This window comes from Taudactylus pleione, unplaced genomic scaffold, assembly GCF_031769625.1.
Source record: "Taudactylus pleione unplaced genomic scaffold, aTauple2 ptg001990l, whole genome shotgun sequence".
In the NCBI taxonomy this organism is placed as follows: Eukaryota; Metazoa; Chordata; class Amphibia; order Anura; family Myobatrachidae; genus Taudactylus; species Taudactylus pleione.
The window spans coordinates 1,918,906-1,938,719 of record NW_028286386.1 but is presented as its reverse complement, the minus strand read 5'-3'; the positions used below and the strand labels follow the sequence as shown (position 1 = coordinate 1,938,719).

Below are 19,814 nucleotides of genomic sequence, written 5' to 3'. Positions count from 1 at the left end.
GCATATCACCACAGCAGGCATGCACTATGTAATCACAGCAGTTATACATGACCTCTGCTCTGCTACCCCCATTCATGGTTACACGAAGTGACAATAAATGACGTCATCCCGTCCATGAATGGCATTGGGAGCAGCTCAGTACAGCGCCCCCTTATGTCATCTTACCCTGCACTGCACAGACTGACTCCTGTGTTTGTGCTCATTCTCTGCACTCACTACTCCTAACACCACAGCGCCCAACATCCATCTGTCTATGATCTCCCTGTATCCTGCCAATCATCTCCCACTGGTGGGCACCTCCAGCCATTTCTCATAACCATCATAGCTGCTGCTCTGTCATATAGTTACCCCAGCTGTATAGGTAGCTGCTGTGTATGATTGCACTGCCCCCACAGCATGAAAGCTCATCCCTCCCCCCACGCAGTGGTGTCTCTATCTCAGACAAGCACTAGAAGTATATGATGCATGTGTCCTGCACACAGGGAAAGCTTCTCCCCAACTACTCCAGCAGCAGCATCAACCAGGTCCACCACCGCCGCCTCCCCTCCCCCACGCAGGCTCCGCACGCCTCCTGCTGTAGTATTGTGAGCTAGCAGCAGCACTCCCCGCTGCGTGCTGTGCGGCTGGGGGAGGTAGTGCAGACCGCCGTGGGCTCCGGGCCTAGCGCTGTGTGATGAGGGGCAGGCGCACGGTAAGGCCGGGGCAAACAACTTCATGCTTCCGCCGTTTGCATGTTTGTGCATCACTTTGTCCCCGACTTGAGCACCGCGCTGCACCGGGGGAGGAAGAACCATGGCCGGCTGCCTGACCCATGAGAGGTGCTGCACACTCGGCTTCCTTACATGAGCTTTCCTCCATGCTTTCCGTCTCTGACCTCCACGTTACGGCTGCAATTTAGCAAGAGGGATATCTATGCATGCTGAGTTGCAGAGATTATTTTACATTTGGTGTTAGCACTTTATGGCATGCATGATACCCTGGCCTGCATGTGCATGTTTACATAATAGAGACTGGTGATATTGTCTGCACAAGGGTGTGCAATCAGGGACAAAGCCGGTACACTGGATTATTAACCTCTGTACTGCTGGGCTATATCTGCTAGTGACAAACTCCTACTTCTGCAGTGGTTTTGTATAGTATTTCATATCCTGACCTATGTTCATATGGTATGATTCTATGATTGGGGGTGGGCTTCCAGACCTTTTTAATTTAATCTATCCTGTATATCGTGCTCCCCCCTCCTCCTCATCATTCACTCCACGGCCGGGGAGGGACTGAGCTTCTGTGTGCTGCACACCGGCAGAGCCAGATCTGTGCCTGCTAGTCTAGGCCTCTGCCCGCTGCCTGTGGCTGCCATTTTGGTCAGAGGACATGATTCACTTTTTTTGTACGTATTACTGTTTATTTAAGTCTGACTTTGTATGTATGACATTTGACAATTCGGCTATATATATAGATCTTTCATCTTTAGCATTGTAATATTCTTTCACATTCTTCAACTGTCTTATAAAATGTGTAATTCCTATATATTTTTTTGTTAAAGGTTAATGCCTGCACAGGATGGATGAAACCTGTGATCTAGGCAGGCTCAGCAGTGCTCCAAGCTATTTAAATTCATTGGATCCAAATTCCCAATATAAAAGGTGTGTGGGAGAAAGAAGCATCTTAGAGCCACTTAATGGGTGCAGTGTTCCATTGACTTCATCACTGCAGAGTAACACACCAGATTATGGGCAGGATTCCACTTCCCATTACATTCCTCTACGAAGGCTCCAAGACATTGCCTCCATGATGAATATTGATGGCCTGAATGGATCACGTGATGTGGAAAGACGTGTGTCAGAACCAAGTTCTCAATCTTACTTTTATAATCAAAGTGAACCAACAATACATCCCACAGGATCTGAGCCTGCACATCATTATTCACCAGATGTCCCTTTAAAGTTAGCTAAACCTTTAAAGAATGGAATGCATCACTTTGATCCATTTTGCCACATGGAGCCAGAATATGGTATGCAACATCTTAATTATGATCTAGATGGATCTGGCTATGGCATGGATTTGCCTGTGTATGGACAGCCGCCCTCTGTGGTGGATAGTATTGGGGAAACTGCATCTAAAATAAACACCCCTCCAGATTTTGGTTCAGAATTGGAGGATTTGGTTCCATTAGATTGGGTCGAAGATGGAGAGAATCCAATGCAAATGAAGAATCTAGAAAGAAAAACATCTTTTTTGGCAATGATTCAATATCCTGAAATTCCAAATGGGGAGCACAATAGTACAATTTCGGACAACCTTTTAGATGGGGATGTGGATCATGCTGCTACTTCTTCAGAGGTGGATGGTAGACTAAGTGGGCAAGGATCGCTTGCCATGATGTGCACAGAAGATGAATCAATGTCTCTGGATGAAGGTCTAGAAGACTTTGAGGGGAATCATGAGCTTTCTCCGAGGTCTTCAGAGTTACAAGATGTAAGCAAAACCAGGGTGTGTGGGAGTGCTTTGCTCTTTGTTACTGGGTAGGACAGTACCCTGTTGCAGAATAATGTGCAAAAAAATGAAATTTTACTTTTTTTTTATTATTATTATTATTATTATTATTATTATTGTGTATTTTATTTAAAAAAGATTCAGTAGTTGTCCCACTGGAGCTGATGTCTCGCATAATAGTGCTAGGATGTCCTAATAGCGGCACAAAATGGTCCAGCTTGGTGTTTTGTTTGTATGCATTAGATAATTGCTTGTTTGGGTTTGTCAGTCTCCAACAGAAAAAGTTCTGTCTGTGGCATCTGGTTGTCAGTTTATGCATTGCAACATGGGACGGTATTCAATTGTTTTGCGCCTGACAGGAGCTATTCAATTGTTGCTCCTGTCGGGTGCGATCAGCTGCCAACGCACCATTTCAGCTCGCAGCCCCAGGAGGGTATAACAAAAGTGATTAACATATTGCAGTTAGCTGTATTCACTATGTGGTAGAAACAGCTAGCATGTTTGTTTTTGTATGCTTCCCAGTTATTCAGAGAAGCACAGGAAACACCTTAAATCGTACATGCAGCATTCCAGGTGTATCAGTAACGAAACTTCTTACTAGAGAGAGTAATGATCAGTGCAAGAGTTATAACAGCATCTACCATCCAGAGGCGGCATTTGATTTTCCAGAATGTAAAATGCTTGCCAGCATCTAGTGTACATTAACTCTTAGGGGTCAATTTAATTAGGCTCAACTAAGTCGTGCCCGCAAGTGAGTACAGCTATATGATGCACTAAGGGAACAGCCGGACATGCAGGTTTTTGTTCGAAGGCCTAAAGGACGGCGTACAAAAATCCACGAGTCCAGGGCGAAATTGTAGGGGCTAGTTCAGCTGCAGTTGCCGGCGTTTCTATGCCGCTGCAACACCAACTCTCCCCCAGCCCCTAACTGAATTGACCCCTTAATGGCTAGTAGCATTCAAAATAGCTTTGATGATTTTTTTTTTTGTGACCATAAGTTTTGCAAAGTACCACAACTATTGTGTTCACTTAATTCAGGGATGGGGAACCTCAGGCCCCCAGAATCATTTGGTCTGGCCCTCTGAGCTTTTTTATGCTAGCCTTATCTGGATGGCAGGGTGCCTATAATGGCACCCTGCGGCCAGAATCTATGCAGCAGTGCCGCCTGGAGCGTCCTTAGGACGCTTCAGACGGTCACACCACTGCCCTTACAGCTCCTCGGAGCATCCTCAGGATGCTCCAAGCATTGCTGTAATCACTGGAGATTGTGTCTCCGTCTCCGTGTGACATCACACGGAGGGGGTGTGGCCTGCATCGGGCCTGTGAATAATGTATATATCAAAATGGCCCTCGGCAGAAAAAAGGTTCCCCACCCCTGACTTAATTGGTAAAGTGTGTGTCATAGTTTGTTCTGTTTAATATTGGCCTCAGGTATTTGATGCTGTGCACTTTCTGGTGGACCATGCCTACGCTTAAATGCCGCTGAAGATATTGCAATGACTGTATGAAGTTTATTCACAGTGGGCGCGATTCAATTTAACGCGAGCAAATCAATTGTTGCTCCGTTTGGGTGCGAATAGCCGTGGGAGCGCACACTTCTGCTTGTACCCTCCAGAGATGGCAAACAGAAATGTGTGATAAATCCGTTGCTTGGTGGCGCTAACCAGGAATTTAGACAAGTTTAGCTATTTTTTACGTCTCTAAACCCAGTCTAATTTGTGTGACAAACGCGATAATTAATGGGCGCTCTAAAATAATTGAATTGCTACATTGGGTGCCCATTAATTAGCTGAAAAAAACTATTGATTGTCCCTTCGAGTCATGGTTTGTTTTTTTGTTGCTGTTGTGGGCCATTGTATGTTCCAAGAATATGTACCATTCGTAGTATTTTTTTCATATTAATTTCATTTAATGGGGGAGATTCAATTCAGCGTGATGCAAATAGCTCCGTGAAGGACTTGCCGCAGCTATTCAATTTATTGTGCTGTTAAGTCTGACCAAAATTGACTTAAGTTGGAGAATACCGGTTACCGCGCCTAAACTTGGGTGTTAAGTCGCGCTAACCGGTATTTTCCAACTAAAGTGTTGGTAGCAAGGCTGTTAACGCCACGCTAAGCCGGAAAACAGCATCGCGGCCAGCACTTATGTCGGATTTCTGCTCGCGCCTCAGGAGGACATGAGAAGAAATTCTATAGTTGGACTAAACATCGCGGTCAATTGATTAGCTTCGGGATCTCCTTCCCAGGGTTATTCAACATCGTGCTGAATTGAAACACCCCTTCAGTTTTTATTTTATCCTCACACCAGTTGTCACACTGATACTGATTCCCTACCACTAGTCGTGGCCTTTAATGAAGTCTATGTCTATATCTTGCATTCATTTTTTAACATACCCTGTTGGGCCCATGTGCATGCCATTCAAAAATCAGACATAAGTGCCTTAAATTGTGCGGCAACCTAATCACGTAATTAATCTCACGAGGACATTGCAACTCATATTTAGCAAGATGGTATTTATTTACTTGTTCATTCTAGCACCCTGCACGTAATCAGTGGGGAGGGCATATTTTAATTTTTGTAGGGTAACATTTTAGATGTGATGTATCACTATAGCTGCTGTAACAATACGACATGTATAAAACTTTGCCATTCAAAATTAAAATATGCCCTTTCTGATTACATCCAGGGTGCTAGAATGAACACTATCTACACCATGGCCGACTTGCGTATGAGCTGTATCTACTACATTTTATTCTATATTATTAGCCGGCATCCTCCATTCTGAAAATGACCGTCCCATTGATTATTTTATTTCTTATCAGGAATTGTACTTCCTGATGTTTCATGCATCCACCTATTTATTCATACATGGACATTACCAGTTTTCATGCATTCCTTCTATCCAGTAATCACTGTATTTTTGATATATTATCCCATATAAGAATCCTAACCTCTAAAGTTGTATCCATTTACTTATACTGAGCATGCTTTCTTTCTGAAATGCCCTGATAGGCTAAAGCTGGCCAGCCAACTAGTTGATTGGTTGGAATGAAAATCTGGTAAGGTATACAATCAGCAGTTTGCTCCCAAATGCTGGAAAATGGACCAAAACTGTTGTTTGAACAGATAGTTTAGATCACAGGTTCTCAAACTCCATCCTCAGGACCCCAAACAGTGCATGTTTTCCAGTTCTCCTCACAGAATCACAAGTGAAATTATTAGCTCCACCTGTAGATCTTTTAAAATGTGTCAGTAATGATCACACCTGTGCACCTGCTGTGTGACCTGCAAAATGTGACCTGTGTGGGGTCCTGAGGACCGAGTTTGAGAACCTCTGAATTAGGTCAAACATTTAACAAACTTGTCTGAACGACCATTTTCATCTGTTTTCTGGCATTTAGGAGCAAATTGCTGATCATCATTTACTCCCATACGTTACCAGATTTTCATTCCAACCAATCAACAAGTTGGCTGTTTGGATGTAAGTTGGTCTAGTGTGTGGCCAGCTTAAGGCAAAGGTTCCCAAACTCCGGCATTACAACCCAGGTTTTAAGGGTAGGTAAGCTTGAGCACAGTTAATTACTGCCTCATTCAATTTGATTTAACCATCTGGACTCAAGAATGTATATTCTTAAAACCTGGACTGTAATGGCGGAGTTTGGGAAACTCTGGGATAAGAGAAATTCAAATCAATAATGACAAAATAACTGCCCGGACACTCTGTGCTAAGTCAATCAACTTACCTGACGACCCTCAAAATATATTTAATAGTATAGAATGAACATGCAGCACTACAGAGTATCAATATGCACTCTGGTCAGCTATATTTTTAGTTTTCTGATGCGGAGGATGTTACGCATGTTAACATGTTATTAACACTTCTTATAAATGGCCATCACAAAAACTGGGCAAGCCTCCTTTTGACATATGAGGATAGATCGTCATTTATTAGCAACAGGGGGTTCACCTCAGATTTGCCATCTTCAGCATATGATTGAACTCTTGTAATACCAATCAAAATGTTCTTATACGATTTGGCTGGGTGTGCTCCAGTACTTCACACGGGATGCCGGTGGTCAGAATCTCGATGCCAGCATCCCGACAGGGTTAGAATACCGACACTTATCGGTCAGTATTCTAAGCCTCCCCCTCTCCCTCCGCTAACCCACCCTCCTGGGTGCCTGATCCCAACCTCCTCCCCCTAGTGCCTAACCATAACGATGACCCTCCCCCCAACCCCGATACTTACCTTCGGGATTCCGGTGCCGGGATTCTGAGAACTGGAATCCCCACGGTCGGGATATTGACCACATCCCTTTTACACACAGGTCGATGACTTCCTGGGTGAACTGATCAAGCCCCATACTCAACGAAATGTGCAGCTTCCCTGTTGTGCACGAACGTGGTCCTAAACTCATACCAGTCTCCTGATCTTGTTTACCTAATCAAGGTACTTAACATGCGTTACTTTAATATTGTACTCTCATATGGGCCTTAAAACTCAGGTGAGTCCTGCTCTGAGTCAACAGGGCTTAGGCTGTTGTAATTACCCCAACAGCAGATAAAACTTTACTATCTTTCCATGCTGTTAGCTCTATTCATCCTGCGTTCACTGCACCTTGTGAAGGTCCATGTATGCATGGGTATAGTTTTGGAATGGGAGATGTGTAAACAATCACTACCAGAAAAGATTAAAATACGTAAACACTGAAATGGCAGCATATGAGTGCACTATGTAGGGCTACAAACACTTGTTTGGCTTTCACTTTTAATGAGGCACAGTTGCGTGTGTTATATATAATATGTATGTGTGTATAATTGTTTTACGCGGATCAAGTCTGTTTACTACTATGTAAACATTCATTGTTAATTGTTGCAAGCTTTGGTAATATTGCTCTCTCATTGCGCAGTACATCGTTGATGTCTGGTGATATAATGGCTAAACTCCAAAATGTAAATATTGTTCCTTCCCAATGTACAGGTTAGGGATGGACATCAATACACAATCTTTTACAAAGATAGATCTTCACAGTCAATATTTGGGGATTGTTGGTTAGATCCTGGAGATTTGGTGCATCAGCTAGGTTACTCCTATAATCATGAAACTGGCGGCGATCTCCTTACCTGTTTCCCACCGTTTTTGTTTTTTTTCCCAACTGCGCATATTCCACAGGCCCTGACTCCACAACTGCATTTGCGTCAAAATAATATATATTAGATCCCAGAGAAGATCGATATTATTTCCATATTAAATGCAGATAAGCTGATCACGTGTCGATCTAAAAAACCTATATGGGACTGGGGATTAGCCATCCCTAGTAAGCGTGCACAAATGTTTAGCATATTAAGAGCATTTATTTATTTTGTGGAGACTAGCTAGTCACTCACATAAGTTCCCACTGCATTGATGCCTGATAGAGAAGCATACTCAAGTCCAAAGCAAAAACCGCTTACAAGGAAGTGTAGACCACCCAGCAGGCTGGACAGATCCAACTAAGAATAAACACATTTATTATTCTAAGTTATATGGCTTACTCTTACACAAGTTTTCATATGTTAATGTAAAAAAGGAGGCCTTTTTATTGAGAGAGACTTATGATATATGTTAGGGCTTTGTGATTTAACATTTTTTGAAATGTACAGTAGTTATTGTGAGTATACATGACTTAACATAACAAAAACCATTTATAGACTGTAACTAGTAGTAATGCATCTCACCCACCCCTTCCCAGCCTGCTATTCGCCATCTGCCCTTCTCCCGTCCTGCTCCCCTCCCATCCTGTTACTAATACTTACCCTCCTTTGTTCCCGGTCTTCCTTTCCAGGTCCATGCGTTTACGTCACACGCAGCAGGAGCTGGGGCGCGTATGGTGCACGTTAGGTGTACTTGAATGCGCCACAGACATGATTAGGTCGTTCATGATGACCTAATTTATATCTGTGTCCAATTTTAGAATAATAGATGTTAATAAACAGAAATAAACATTAGCCTGCAGCACAGGTATAAATTAGCAGACACTAGTCCCATGTTGGCCTACATAGCAGGTTTTTCTCTGAGTATATTCCAGAAACACCAGATCATGTGAATAGGTACTTTCTTGTCATGTTAAGATGGTATCACAATGTATATTGCATGGGGCTCATCATAATTTCTGCTGTTTACTTCTTCTCCTTATTAAAGAAGTTCTTGATTATAAAAACACAGATAAACCTGTTCACCTCTAGCTGGCCCTGTTTTCCACAGAACCAAATGTGTTTTTGGTCTGCCAAGATCTTATGTGTATAGTTAGACATTTATTCTTAAGGCCCCCACACACGGAGCGATATAGCGGCCGTTCCGACGGTTTTGAACGATATCATGCTATATTGTTCCGTGTGTGGGCATGATATTGTCCGCTGCGCGCTCCCGTGGTGTTGTCCCTCGCTCCTCCAGATCTTTCTTCATGTTCAATTCATCTGGGGGATAGACGAACGATCCTATGCAGCGCTATGCGGGTGGGGGAGGGGGGGGGTGTGCCAGCATATTGGGCGGTCGGCCCCAGATCACTCCGTGTGTGGGGACCACCCAATCTTTTGGCCGTCGGATCTTTCATCTCATTGTAAGGTGCATATTGCACCGTGTATGGGGCCCTTTAGAATTCGTGCTGACAGAAAAAACGATTGGAGACCAGTACTGTAATGGTGCTTATCCACTACGCGACCTTACTAAGCGATTGCACGTTTACGACATGATAATCGTGCAATCGCTCAGTAATCGGCAGCAAATCGGGCTTTTAAATGTCAAAAACGACCAGCGATGCGCGTGCCTGCTGGTTGTTTTTGACATTTATCATCGCCCGAACATGCTGGTCAACCTGACGATAACGTCATGTTCAGCATGTACGGGGATGATGGATGTGCCTACACTGAACGCTCAGTGTAGGCACATCACAGACTGTGGAACGACTGCACGATTTCAATGTCGTACTCGTTTCTATGTCTATTAGTGGATACGCACCTTTAGGAGCAAGCACAGGTGGATTCACTTAAGGCTGTGCAGAGTTGAAGGCAGCTAAACAGAGTGAATGGAACTACAACAGCTACCGTGTTTCCCCGATAATAAGACACTGTCTTATTTTTTTTTTTGTTAAAAAAAATCACCATAGGGCTTATTTTTGGGGTAGGTCTTATTTTAATTAACATTGACAGCAGTGCCCCTTATGCAGCCCCCCCTGTAGCAGTGTCCCTTACGCAGCCTCCCTTATTGCAGTGCAGGCCCCCCTGTAATTGATCCCCCACCCACCAGTACAGTGCGGTACTTAACTGACTCGCCGCCGTCCGGGATGTCCCTCTCACTTGCGCTCTGACTTGATCTAACATGATCCAGCAGGCGCGGCCGCACAGGATCCTCAACGCGTGGGTGACGTCATGACGTCACCCGCGCACTGCATGACTGGGAACGCTGGCCTCTTAAGCGTTCCCAGCTCAAAATGATATTTTGGTAGGTCTTATTTTCGGGGTAGGGCTTATTTAGGACCGGGTTACAAAAGTAAGGGTAGGGCTTATTATCGGGGAAACACGGTATCAAAGTTAAGTTAGAGGATGTGGCAGGCAGGGTTCACAGGAACAGAGCATTGCATAATTGATAGCTGTTGAAGTGACTACACCAAACGTGGTCCTCAAGGCTCCACAACAATTCAGGTTTTAGAGCAGGGGTTCCCAGCCACGGTCCTCAAGGCACACTAAAGCTGGCCACACAGTAGACCAACTTTCATCCAACGTGTTAATTGGTTGGAATGAAAATCTGGTAACGTATGAAAGCAAATGACAATCAGCAATTTGCTCCCAAATGCCGGAAAATGCACAAAAACTGTTGTTTGAACAAATTGTTTAGATCAAACATTTAACAAACTTGTCTGAATGACCATTTTCATCTGTTTTCTGGCATTTAGGAGCAAATTGCTGATCATCATTTACTCCCAGACATTACCAGATTTTCATTCCAACTAATCAACTAGTTGGATGCAAGTTGGTCTAGTGTGTGGCCAGCTTAACAGTCCAGGTTTTATAGATAGCCATACTTTAGCACAAGTGACTTAATTAGTACCTCAGTTATTTTGATTTAACCACCTGTGCTCTTTAACTAAAACCAGGACTTTAGTGTGCCTTGAGGACCGAGGTTGGGAATCACTGTTTTAGAGAGATCCATGGTTGAGCACAAGTGTTAAATCAAATTGACTGAGGTACTAATTAAGTCACCTGTGATCAGCCATGGATATCTCTAAAACCTAAACTGTTTGGGAACCTCTGGACTACACTGAGCTAATCAAATAATCCCCAGATGAGAGGCTGCTGTAGAGTGTTCACTCTATAGTACCGACCCAACTATTTGGATGGGTCCCTGGAGACAGAGCATCTGGTGGTGAAAAGAACACCACCTATGCATTTCTTGAATCACGGCACCCTAGAGCAGAGGTTCCCAAACTCTGCCATTACTCTCCGGGTTTTAAGGATATCCATGCTTGAGCACAGGTGACTTAATTAGTATCTCAGTTAATTTGATTTAACCAGCTGGACTCAAGCATGGATATCCTTAAAACCTGGATCGTAATGGTGGAGTTTCTGCCCTAGAGTATCAGCATTTTTTTTTTTTTTTAACGGCACCTTTAGGCCAAAAGTGAGAGATTCAGGAAAAAAAAAAAATGAAGTAAGTTGTATTTACCTGTCACCCTTAGGTTTTGTTATGTGGTGGTGGTGGACAGGGCTGCGCTTCTGTTTGCCAATCATAAAATATATGTGACAGCCACCAGCACTGGTTTTGCCTTGCACATTGATCATAAATAAGTTTATTTGGACCAGGACCATCAGGGCCCCCAGTTTAAGAACCACTGGGTATCTTTACAAAGTTGCCTAGGACACTGTCACACAAGTAGAAGATTCACAACCAAATGATTATTGTGTACTTATGCATGGCCATTTATGTACCAGTTTGTTTAATAAACCGACATCCTAAAGTTGTCGGTTATGTATAACTTTTTGGCCATCTCTTTAGCTCAGTGGTTTCCAAACTGGCTGTTGTGCCATGGGGGACATGCAGGGTACCACTGGTTGGTTATCCAGGAACAAATCAAAGGATTTATGGTCAATGTGATGGGCAAAACCAGTGCTGCTGGCTGTCAATCATAAAATATGTGGAGAAACAGAAGCACAGCCTTGTCCACCACCACATAACTGACCCTAACTATGGCTGGCAAATTAGCATCATTTACTTAATTTAATAATTTTTCTGAATTTCTCAATTAAAAAAAAAAAAATGCTGCTACTCTTGGGCGTCGTGATTAAAGAAAGTGTCCGTATCACTGCTTTAGCCAGTAACCTTTTTGCCTATAACTTGTTGCTTGCCCTTTGGAGTTTATTTTGGGGGTGAAGGAAATACACCATCACACTTTTATCCCCACATTATTAGATAACTTTGATTTAATTTGGATGGTGTTCTGAAGATGTGGGATGTGATTACAGCTGTCTAACTTAAAGTGGATTATTTTGTGCAAACTCTCTTTACTTTTTACCAGGGTGGGGGAGGGGAATACCTAAATCCTGTGAAAATTACTATATATATATTTTTTTTTAACAGATTTATTGTTTTTCCTATTCATCATTCTTTGCAGTGGCCCTTGCTGGCTTTCATGCAGTAGCTCTGATGTGAAGCTAGGGAAGGCTGCTTAGCACATATTTGAGAAGGACAGCAGCAATAGCAGATGTAGCACATAGAAAAATGCATTGTTCAAATAAGCCATTTTTTCTATATTTAAATTTATGGGAAAAAAATCCCTAATATTGTACCCTCTTATTATAAGTTTTTTCATTTTTTAAATTTTTTAACAAACCTGCACCTGGAAGCCAGACACCGCACTTCAGGTGCATATGTGAACGTGACTGGCCTTTGTAGTAAGTCTGTCCTTGCTGCTACTGGTCAGTATAGCCAGGGAACTGAGCATTCGTACGCTGCCTCGGTTATTTTTGTTTTGTTGTGTTGAATAGCCCCCCAAATCTTTTTATTTGGGAGTATTTTATAAATGAGCCCCTTACAGTGCAAAGTTTGGATGTTGCTGAGTCATTTTTTACTTTTATGCTTATATGTATGAAAACTTGAATTGGCACTTATATATTACTAGCTGGGATACCCGGTGTTGCCCGGGTTGAAGACTGGACCGTGAAGTACACTTGCAGCCTTTATTTGTTTACATTGTCCTCGCCTATAACCCCATTTCATTGATCCTGAAAAGGACTCCACTGTTTGCTAACCTGCTTGCAAACAGTGGCGTAACTACCGTGGGTTCAAGGGGTTTGGCTGCTATGGTGCCTCAGCTGCTTCTGTGGCCCGCCGCTCCCACTACACCCAGTCACGCACACAAAGTGAGCCTGTCCAGTCAGGGCCGTCGAGGGTGGCCCGGATGTCAGCAATGTTGATTTGGTGCTGGCTCGCCTGCTGATTACAACTGGCGCACTGGCAGGCAGTCATGGAGAGACAGCGCTGCCAATTGTGAGGCAATCAGAGCTCGCGGACTGGCAGCCTAGCCGCAGTAGCGTCTCCTGATTGGCTGCCGGTCCGCGAGCTCCCATTGGCTCGCAAACAGATTCAAATTGCGCCGGCGCTCTCTGTCCTTGGCTGCCGCTGACTGTAGGTGCACCAGCTGTAATTAGCTGGTGGCTCGGACCCAAATCCACACTTGCTGGCTGCTGATGGCACGCAAGTGGAGGCGGGAGGCTGCTGGGGGACATGGGGAGGTGAGTTGCTGGGGGGGAGGGGCATCATGTGCAAGGGGCACTATTTGTGTGGAATAAATGTTATGTGGCACTACTACTATGTGGCATAATCTGTAAAGGGCATTACTATGTAGTATAATGTGTAAGGGGCATTTCTGTGTGGCATAATGTGTATAAGGGGTACTACTGTGTGGCATAACTTGAATGGGCTCTGTGTGGGGGCAAAAGTATGTATGTGTTTGTTTTTTACCTCTGGGGGGGGGGGCTTTTAAGATCCTGCCATGTGGCCGAAGCTGCTTGTGCTAGCTATTTGCTCCACTGTGAATAAGACGCACTTGAAGGTAAAAAGACGCTTGGCACTATAGAGTCACGGCATGGCGCTATTAGAAGGGCTGTTTGGCGTGCAATGAGGTTAGATGTATGAGGACTATATATATATATATATATATATATATATATATATATATATATATATATATATATATATATATATATATATATTAGCAAGAAAGAGTGTCTATCTTTTTGTCCTTTATGCACAGCCAGAGATTTTGGACAGCAGCAAATCAGTCTTCCTTTGCATCCCCCCCCCCCTCCAGAGGTAAATAAAAACAAAACACACTTTTGCCCCCACACAGAAGCCCATTCATGTTATGCCACACAGTAGTACCCCTTATACACATTATGCCATGCAGTAATAGTGCCGCTTATACATTCTGCCACACAGTGGCATCATTGTGTGAATAAAATGCATTTAAAGGTAAAAAGATGCACGAAAGACTCTTGGCATTACCGAGGCACACAGAGCTCCCGTGTTGTGTGGCGCAACTTGTAGCGCATGGAGGATAGATTTATGTGGACACATCTGTGTGATAAAATATATATACAGTCAGGTGCATAAATATTGGGACATTGACAGAAGCATACTGCAAAAGCAACCAAAGAGTTTTTTAAGGCTAAAAAGTGGAATGTTATGCAATGGCCAAGTCAATCCCCTGACCTGAATCCGATCGAGCATGCATTTCACTTGATGAAGACAAAACTGAAGGGAAAAAGCCCCAAGAACAAGCAGGAACTGAAGACATTTGCAGTAGAGGCCTGGCAGAGCATCACCAGGGATGAAACCCAGCGTCTGGTGATGTCTATGCGTTCCAGACTTCAATCTGTAATTGCCTGCAAAGGATTTGCAACAAAGTATTAAAAAGTGAAAGTTAGATTTATGGTGCATACACACTGTCAGATTTTTCCTTCAGATCTGAACGATAACGATTTAAAAATCGTTCAGTCGTCGTATCTGAAGGAAAATTTGACATATCTGACATGCCTGGACGATGGACGATGAACGATGCGCGTTCCCGTTTGTCAGATAATGATATCTGACATCTGATGTGTTTGCAGTCAGACTTGGATGATTCCATTCATTTTAATGCAGTCAAAAATCGTTCAATCGTTCAAATCGTTCAAAACTTTGGTCAAATCGTTCATCTGACAAATCTGACCGTGTGTATGCTCCATTAGGATTGTTTAGTTTGTCCCATTACTTTTGGCCCCTTAAAAAGTGGGAGGCACATATAGAAACTGTTGTAATTCCTACACTGTTCACCTGATTTGGATGTAATTACCCTCAAATTAAATCTGAAAGTCTGCAGTTAAATCACATCTTGTTTGTTTCATTTCAAAGCCATTGTGGTGGTGAATAGCCAAAATATGAAAATCCTGTCAATGTCCATATATATATATATATATATATATATATATATATATATATATAAAAACTGTATATGAATGATTGTTTTTTTTATTTTATGTTTTCCTGTAATTTAATTATTTTTTGTTTACAGATATTGGGGTGAATTCAAACCGGACTAAACAGCACACGCTGAATTGAATCGGCCCCATAGGAGCTTATGTAAGTCTTTCCGTATTTGTAATTGGCAATCATTTTAAATGCAAAACAAAGCATGCCTGTTGCCTTTAAAATGATTGGCCCTTTAAAAATACGGGAAAACTTGCAGGAGTTCCAGCAGCGGCTGCAAGTCGCACTCTATTACATAAGCCCCCTATTTTCTAACGTTTATATTCTTTTCCAAATATATGTTAAGGGAAATCTGCTGCTTGTTCTGCATTGCAAAAGTAATGTGCGCATTAAATCTCTATATCCTATCCTAAATATCCTATCCCTGTGTTCATTGTAGTGTCCTTGTTTAACCTGGTCTGTACTTCCCTCTAGACTGGATTTCTGAATGTAGGAGGAGCTTTAGCATTAGCTTATTTTTGTGCTTTCTCTGCAGCAACAACCAAGAAGAAAGAAACCTGCTCCTGTAATACATGAAGAAGGGGATGTTGTGTGGGCAAAGTTCAGTCGGCGCCCTTGGTGGCCATGCAAGATCTGTGTCGACCCACAACACGATGAAAAAGGTAATGGAGGTAAGCTTATCTACAAGTATCTTTCCCAATAGCAATACCCTTTTATTTGATAAAAGCAGTTTTCATTACATTATTGCCTTTTGTTCTAAAGCCTGAATGGTACAGTTGATTCCCCCTGCGCATTGTAAAAGAGGGATAAATGTCTTTGAATGTAGGAATCATTCATGAACCTTGTCCAATTTCTCTGAATGTCCTTCCTACTTCTAAAGTCACTGCCTTGTATGTCTTCATAATTGTTCTTATTTCTTTTCTTCTCTATTTAAAATAATTTATAGAACACCAGCCCCCCAATCCCACCCCATTCTAAATGAAAAACCATATTTTTATATATATATTTTCCTATAAAATGGTTTGCAATAAATGTACAGACCAAGCTGAGCCAGGTGGTGTACGCATAAATCAATGTGGATTTAAATATCGGTGATATACTACCAAACAAGACATTGATTTTTGCTGACCGTCATGGAAGACCTGTATCGTTTCTCTTATTCTAATAATTAGGTTCCTCAGAATGTGTGTGTATATATGTATGTATGTGTATATAAAGTAATTGTATAGATGCACGCATACTACTTGGTGGTATCATTCATGCAGACATTTCTATCTAGTCACTGTACGGAGCACTGCTAAACTATTTTAAGGAAGTGATTACCATGTGCATTGTGGGAAATAACAGGACTAGCTTTACTCTAGTGATTTAGTATCTTTTAGACCTAATGTTCCTGATTATTGCATGAAGGTCTCAGTATGAACAGTATATTCATATTGATTCCTTCTAAAGGTTTTATTTTATGGTAACAAAACGTGTTAGGACATTGTAATATCAGCTGATTTTATTAAATTTTATGGTTAAAGAATTTGCTTGACTATCAGTTACCATCTTAGGAGAGAACTATAGATGTCATTCAGAAGAATCCAGTTGCAGTGTACAATAGTGCATGTATTCACATTAAAACTGGGTACACACTAGACGATATCTTGAACGATTTGGCCGATTCTGACGCATCGAATACAACAAATTGTTCATATCGTCCAGTGTGTATGCTCTATCACGATACCGGTATGCGTTCCCGTGGGTCACTGGGCGCATCTACAGATCTTTTGTACATGCAGGAAGATTTGTCAATCTCGTTAACGATTCCCCTCTGATTGTGCAGTGTGTACGCACTACCGAACGACGAATGATATGTCGTTCCAACCTGGGCGACACTTGACAGGCATTCCCTGGACACTCTCCTCCATCTGCTTCATGCTGGTGGTATAAATGAATGACACAGACGCATACACAGGCCATTGAGATCTGTGCATGCATCTGTGTGTAAATAGCTTGCAAAGCGTGTGAATGTGCATGTATGCTTTAATAAAACTTTACTTTCACGGTGTGTGTGTCTTGTCGTTATTTTAATATTTATTTTACAGGTGAGCTAAAGGTACCAGCGGGCCCTTAATGCCCTGCATGCTGGTACTTGTGGTTCTCCAAGTACCAGCATGCGGGGGAGGCTTGCTGGGACCTATAGTTCTCCAGCAAAAGACAATATTATTACATTTATCTTTTACACAATCAACCTGGCACCCACCGGGCATGGGTACTGGGGATAGCCCCGTGCTGTCAGCCCAGGCCTGGGGTACCCTGGAGAAGGCTAGTCCTTTATTGGGGGGTTCCTCACCTCCACAGGGTTCCCCGGTCTGGGCTGACTAGCGGTCAGGTGTAATGCTTTGTCTGGGGGACCTGCTGAAAGGGTTTCCCTGGCTGTGACATTACACCCCCGATAGAAAAAGTTCAGTGCTGGTTATGGAAAATACAGGGGACCCCTACTCATTTTGTCCCTGCATTTCCAAAACTAGGACCGGCTCACTGATCCCAGTGCTGGTTGTGCAAATACAGGGGACCCCTACATCTTTTGTCATCCGTATTTAAACAACAAGCACTGGCTCTGAAAAGTCAGGCGCTGGTTGTGCTTTTAGCGGGGGACCCCACATCATTTTTTTTTTTAATGTTTAACACTTTACAAGCTGTTTACCTACAGATCCATGCATGGATCTCACTGATCTGTGCATGCATCTGTGTCATAGTACAGCCCATTATTTAAATTTTGCAGAAATCTTTAAGATGGTAGTCAGGTATTTTGGTAAGCAAACGCTATATCGTTAATGAGCTAACGATTTGGAAACTGTTAACGATGCACAATATATCGTTTGTTCGTTGGTAAGATTGCACAGTGTGTATGCACTATATGGTTTGTCCGGAAGTTCAAGGGAATCCTTGACGACATTGCATCGTTTGCAAGTTGTCTAATGTGTACCCAACTTAACCTTTGTTTTATTACTGCTTTTGCTTGAAGGGTTTGGTCTGAACGTTACCATCAGGGAACTCTATCCTTGAAACATGCAGATGTGACACATTTATTAATTTGTGCTTTTGACCTCATTTGTTTGGAATATGAATATGATGAATACACTTTTTTTGGATTGATTTGTTTTGGAACCACAGGACGGTGTATTTCTTGTGAGTTTAAGTTAGTCTGTTCTGAAAATAAAGTAGTATTTGAAGCCTAATATCTAATAATTGGGGCGATTCAATTCAGCGCAATGCTGAATAGACAAGGGAAGGAGTTTTCTCTAAGCTAATTAATCGACCGAACTGTTAAGTTCGACTAGAACTACTTAAGAATGCTAGTTACTGCACCTTAAGCTGGGTGTTTTGTGTTAGCGCCGCGTTAAATTGAGGAAACCGCATCATGGCCGGCACTTAAGTCGGATTTCTGTTCACACCTCAGGAGGGTGTGAGCAGAAATTCTGTGTTCGGACTTAACAATGTGGTCAATTGAATAGCTCCAGGAACTCCTTCCCAGGGCTATATACAGCATTGCTCTGAATGGAATCGCCCCCATGTTCCTAATTTTTCATATTTATGACAGCGCATTCCTTAATTATTTATGTAAAATCAGATATTGATCATGTGCCTGTGGAAACTACTAGAAGCTAAATCTTGTATTTTTTTTTTTTTTCAGGGTTTTATACAAAATAGAGCATTGTTTAAGAATAATACCATCCCTTCCAAAACCTTTATATGGTCTTTGATTTAATGAGTGGTCTGATTAATACGGTGTGGTATTTCTGCTCTTGAGTCTTATTGGTTTCTGGATTGAGATTTTATTATCTGCACTGATCTCTGTTGGTTTATGATATATTTAATTGTAAATTACAAATATGAAATCATTGTTAAAAGCAGGATTTTATTTTCTGGTCTATTATTTTGTTTCAATACAGCCTTCTGTGGTTATATTATTTATGTCCATATCGAGATCTTAAGGAGACTGCCCAGAGTCAGCAATGACTGATATCATACTGCAGATATCAACATAAATTTTACTACTGTTATGTTTATTTGGTGTAATTACACTTTTAAAGTAAATAACCATTTTTCTTCTAAAGTGTCCATAGGGCTCCACAGGGAGACATTGGGGTGTAGGTGGGACCTGGAGGACGGACACCAACAGCAAAGGTTTTTCAATCCCAGGATGCTCCGGTCCTTCCCCCTATACCCTGCCCACAACCCGAGGGCACTTTATTTTCGTTGGTGTCCGGTAGGTGCTGTACCAGCAATGAAACTTTCATTAAGCAGCCCAAGCTTTAATTTTATGATTTCATTTACTTATTATTTTTTACCAAACGGACGAGCAGCACCAGACTGTCGTCTGGACGTCAGTGCTGCCGCCCCATCACCCCTCCGTAGCACTGTGACACCAAGCCTATGCAAGTCCGAAGGGGACTAGCTAGCAGGCTTCCGGAACTCCAGACTGCAGCCCGGAATCCATGGGATAGGTAAGGTGGAACCCCGTTCGCGGGGACCCGCGTCTTAGTCTTGCCTCCGGTTTCAGGAAACAGACCGGAGGCGCTGATGTGGACACTGGCTCGCCCAGTACTCCACTAGACCACCGGGGCATAACTATACTGGCGCAGAGCCATATTATAAAGGCCAGGGGACCTGGTGGTTAACGTCAGCCAGGGGATAAGGCGCTCTCCCTGCAGCCCCTCCCCCAGCTCAGGGTGCCTCTACACTGCGGTCTTGGTGTTCCCAGAGCTGCTCCTCCCTCACCCTCTGCCGCCTCAGAGATGCGCGGCAGCCATTTTAGGCAAGCAGGTCT

The 19,814-nt window shown here is 42.8% G+C and overlaps 1 protein-coding gene across 7 annotated transcripts in view; it reads left to right on the top strand.

Moving 5' to 3' along the window:
* The first annotated feature begins 532 nt into the window (after positions 1-532).
* Positions 533-19,814, top strand: part of NSD1 (nuclear receptor binding SET domain protein 1) — a 116,702-nt gene continuing 97,420 nt past the window's right edge. For 2 of the 7 annotated variants that reach the window (XM_088465525.1, XM_088465524.1), the window contains exons 1-3: positions 533-691; positions 1,544-2,475; positions 15,531-15,657. In XM_088465525.1, the coding sequence (XP_088321651.1) occupies positions 1,561-2,475; positions 15,531-15,657 (1,042 nt within the window). In that variant the 5' untranslated portion in view covers positions 533-691; positions 1,544-1,560. Of the gene's footprint in view, positions 692-732; positions 819-1,271; positions 1,388-1,543; positions 2,476-15,530; positions 15,667-19,814 lie in introns of those variants that run through there. The other 5 variants (XM_088465523.1, XM_088465520.1, XM_088465521.1 and 2 more) reach the window with 4 other exon arrangements.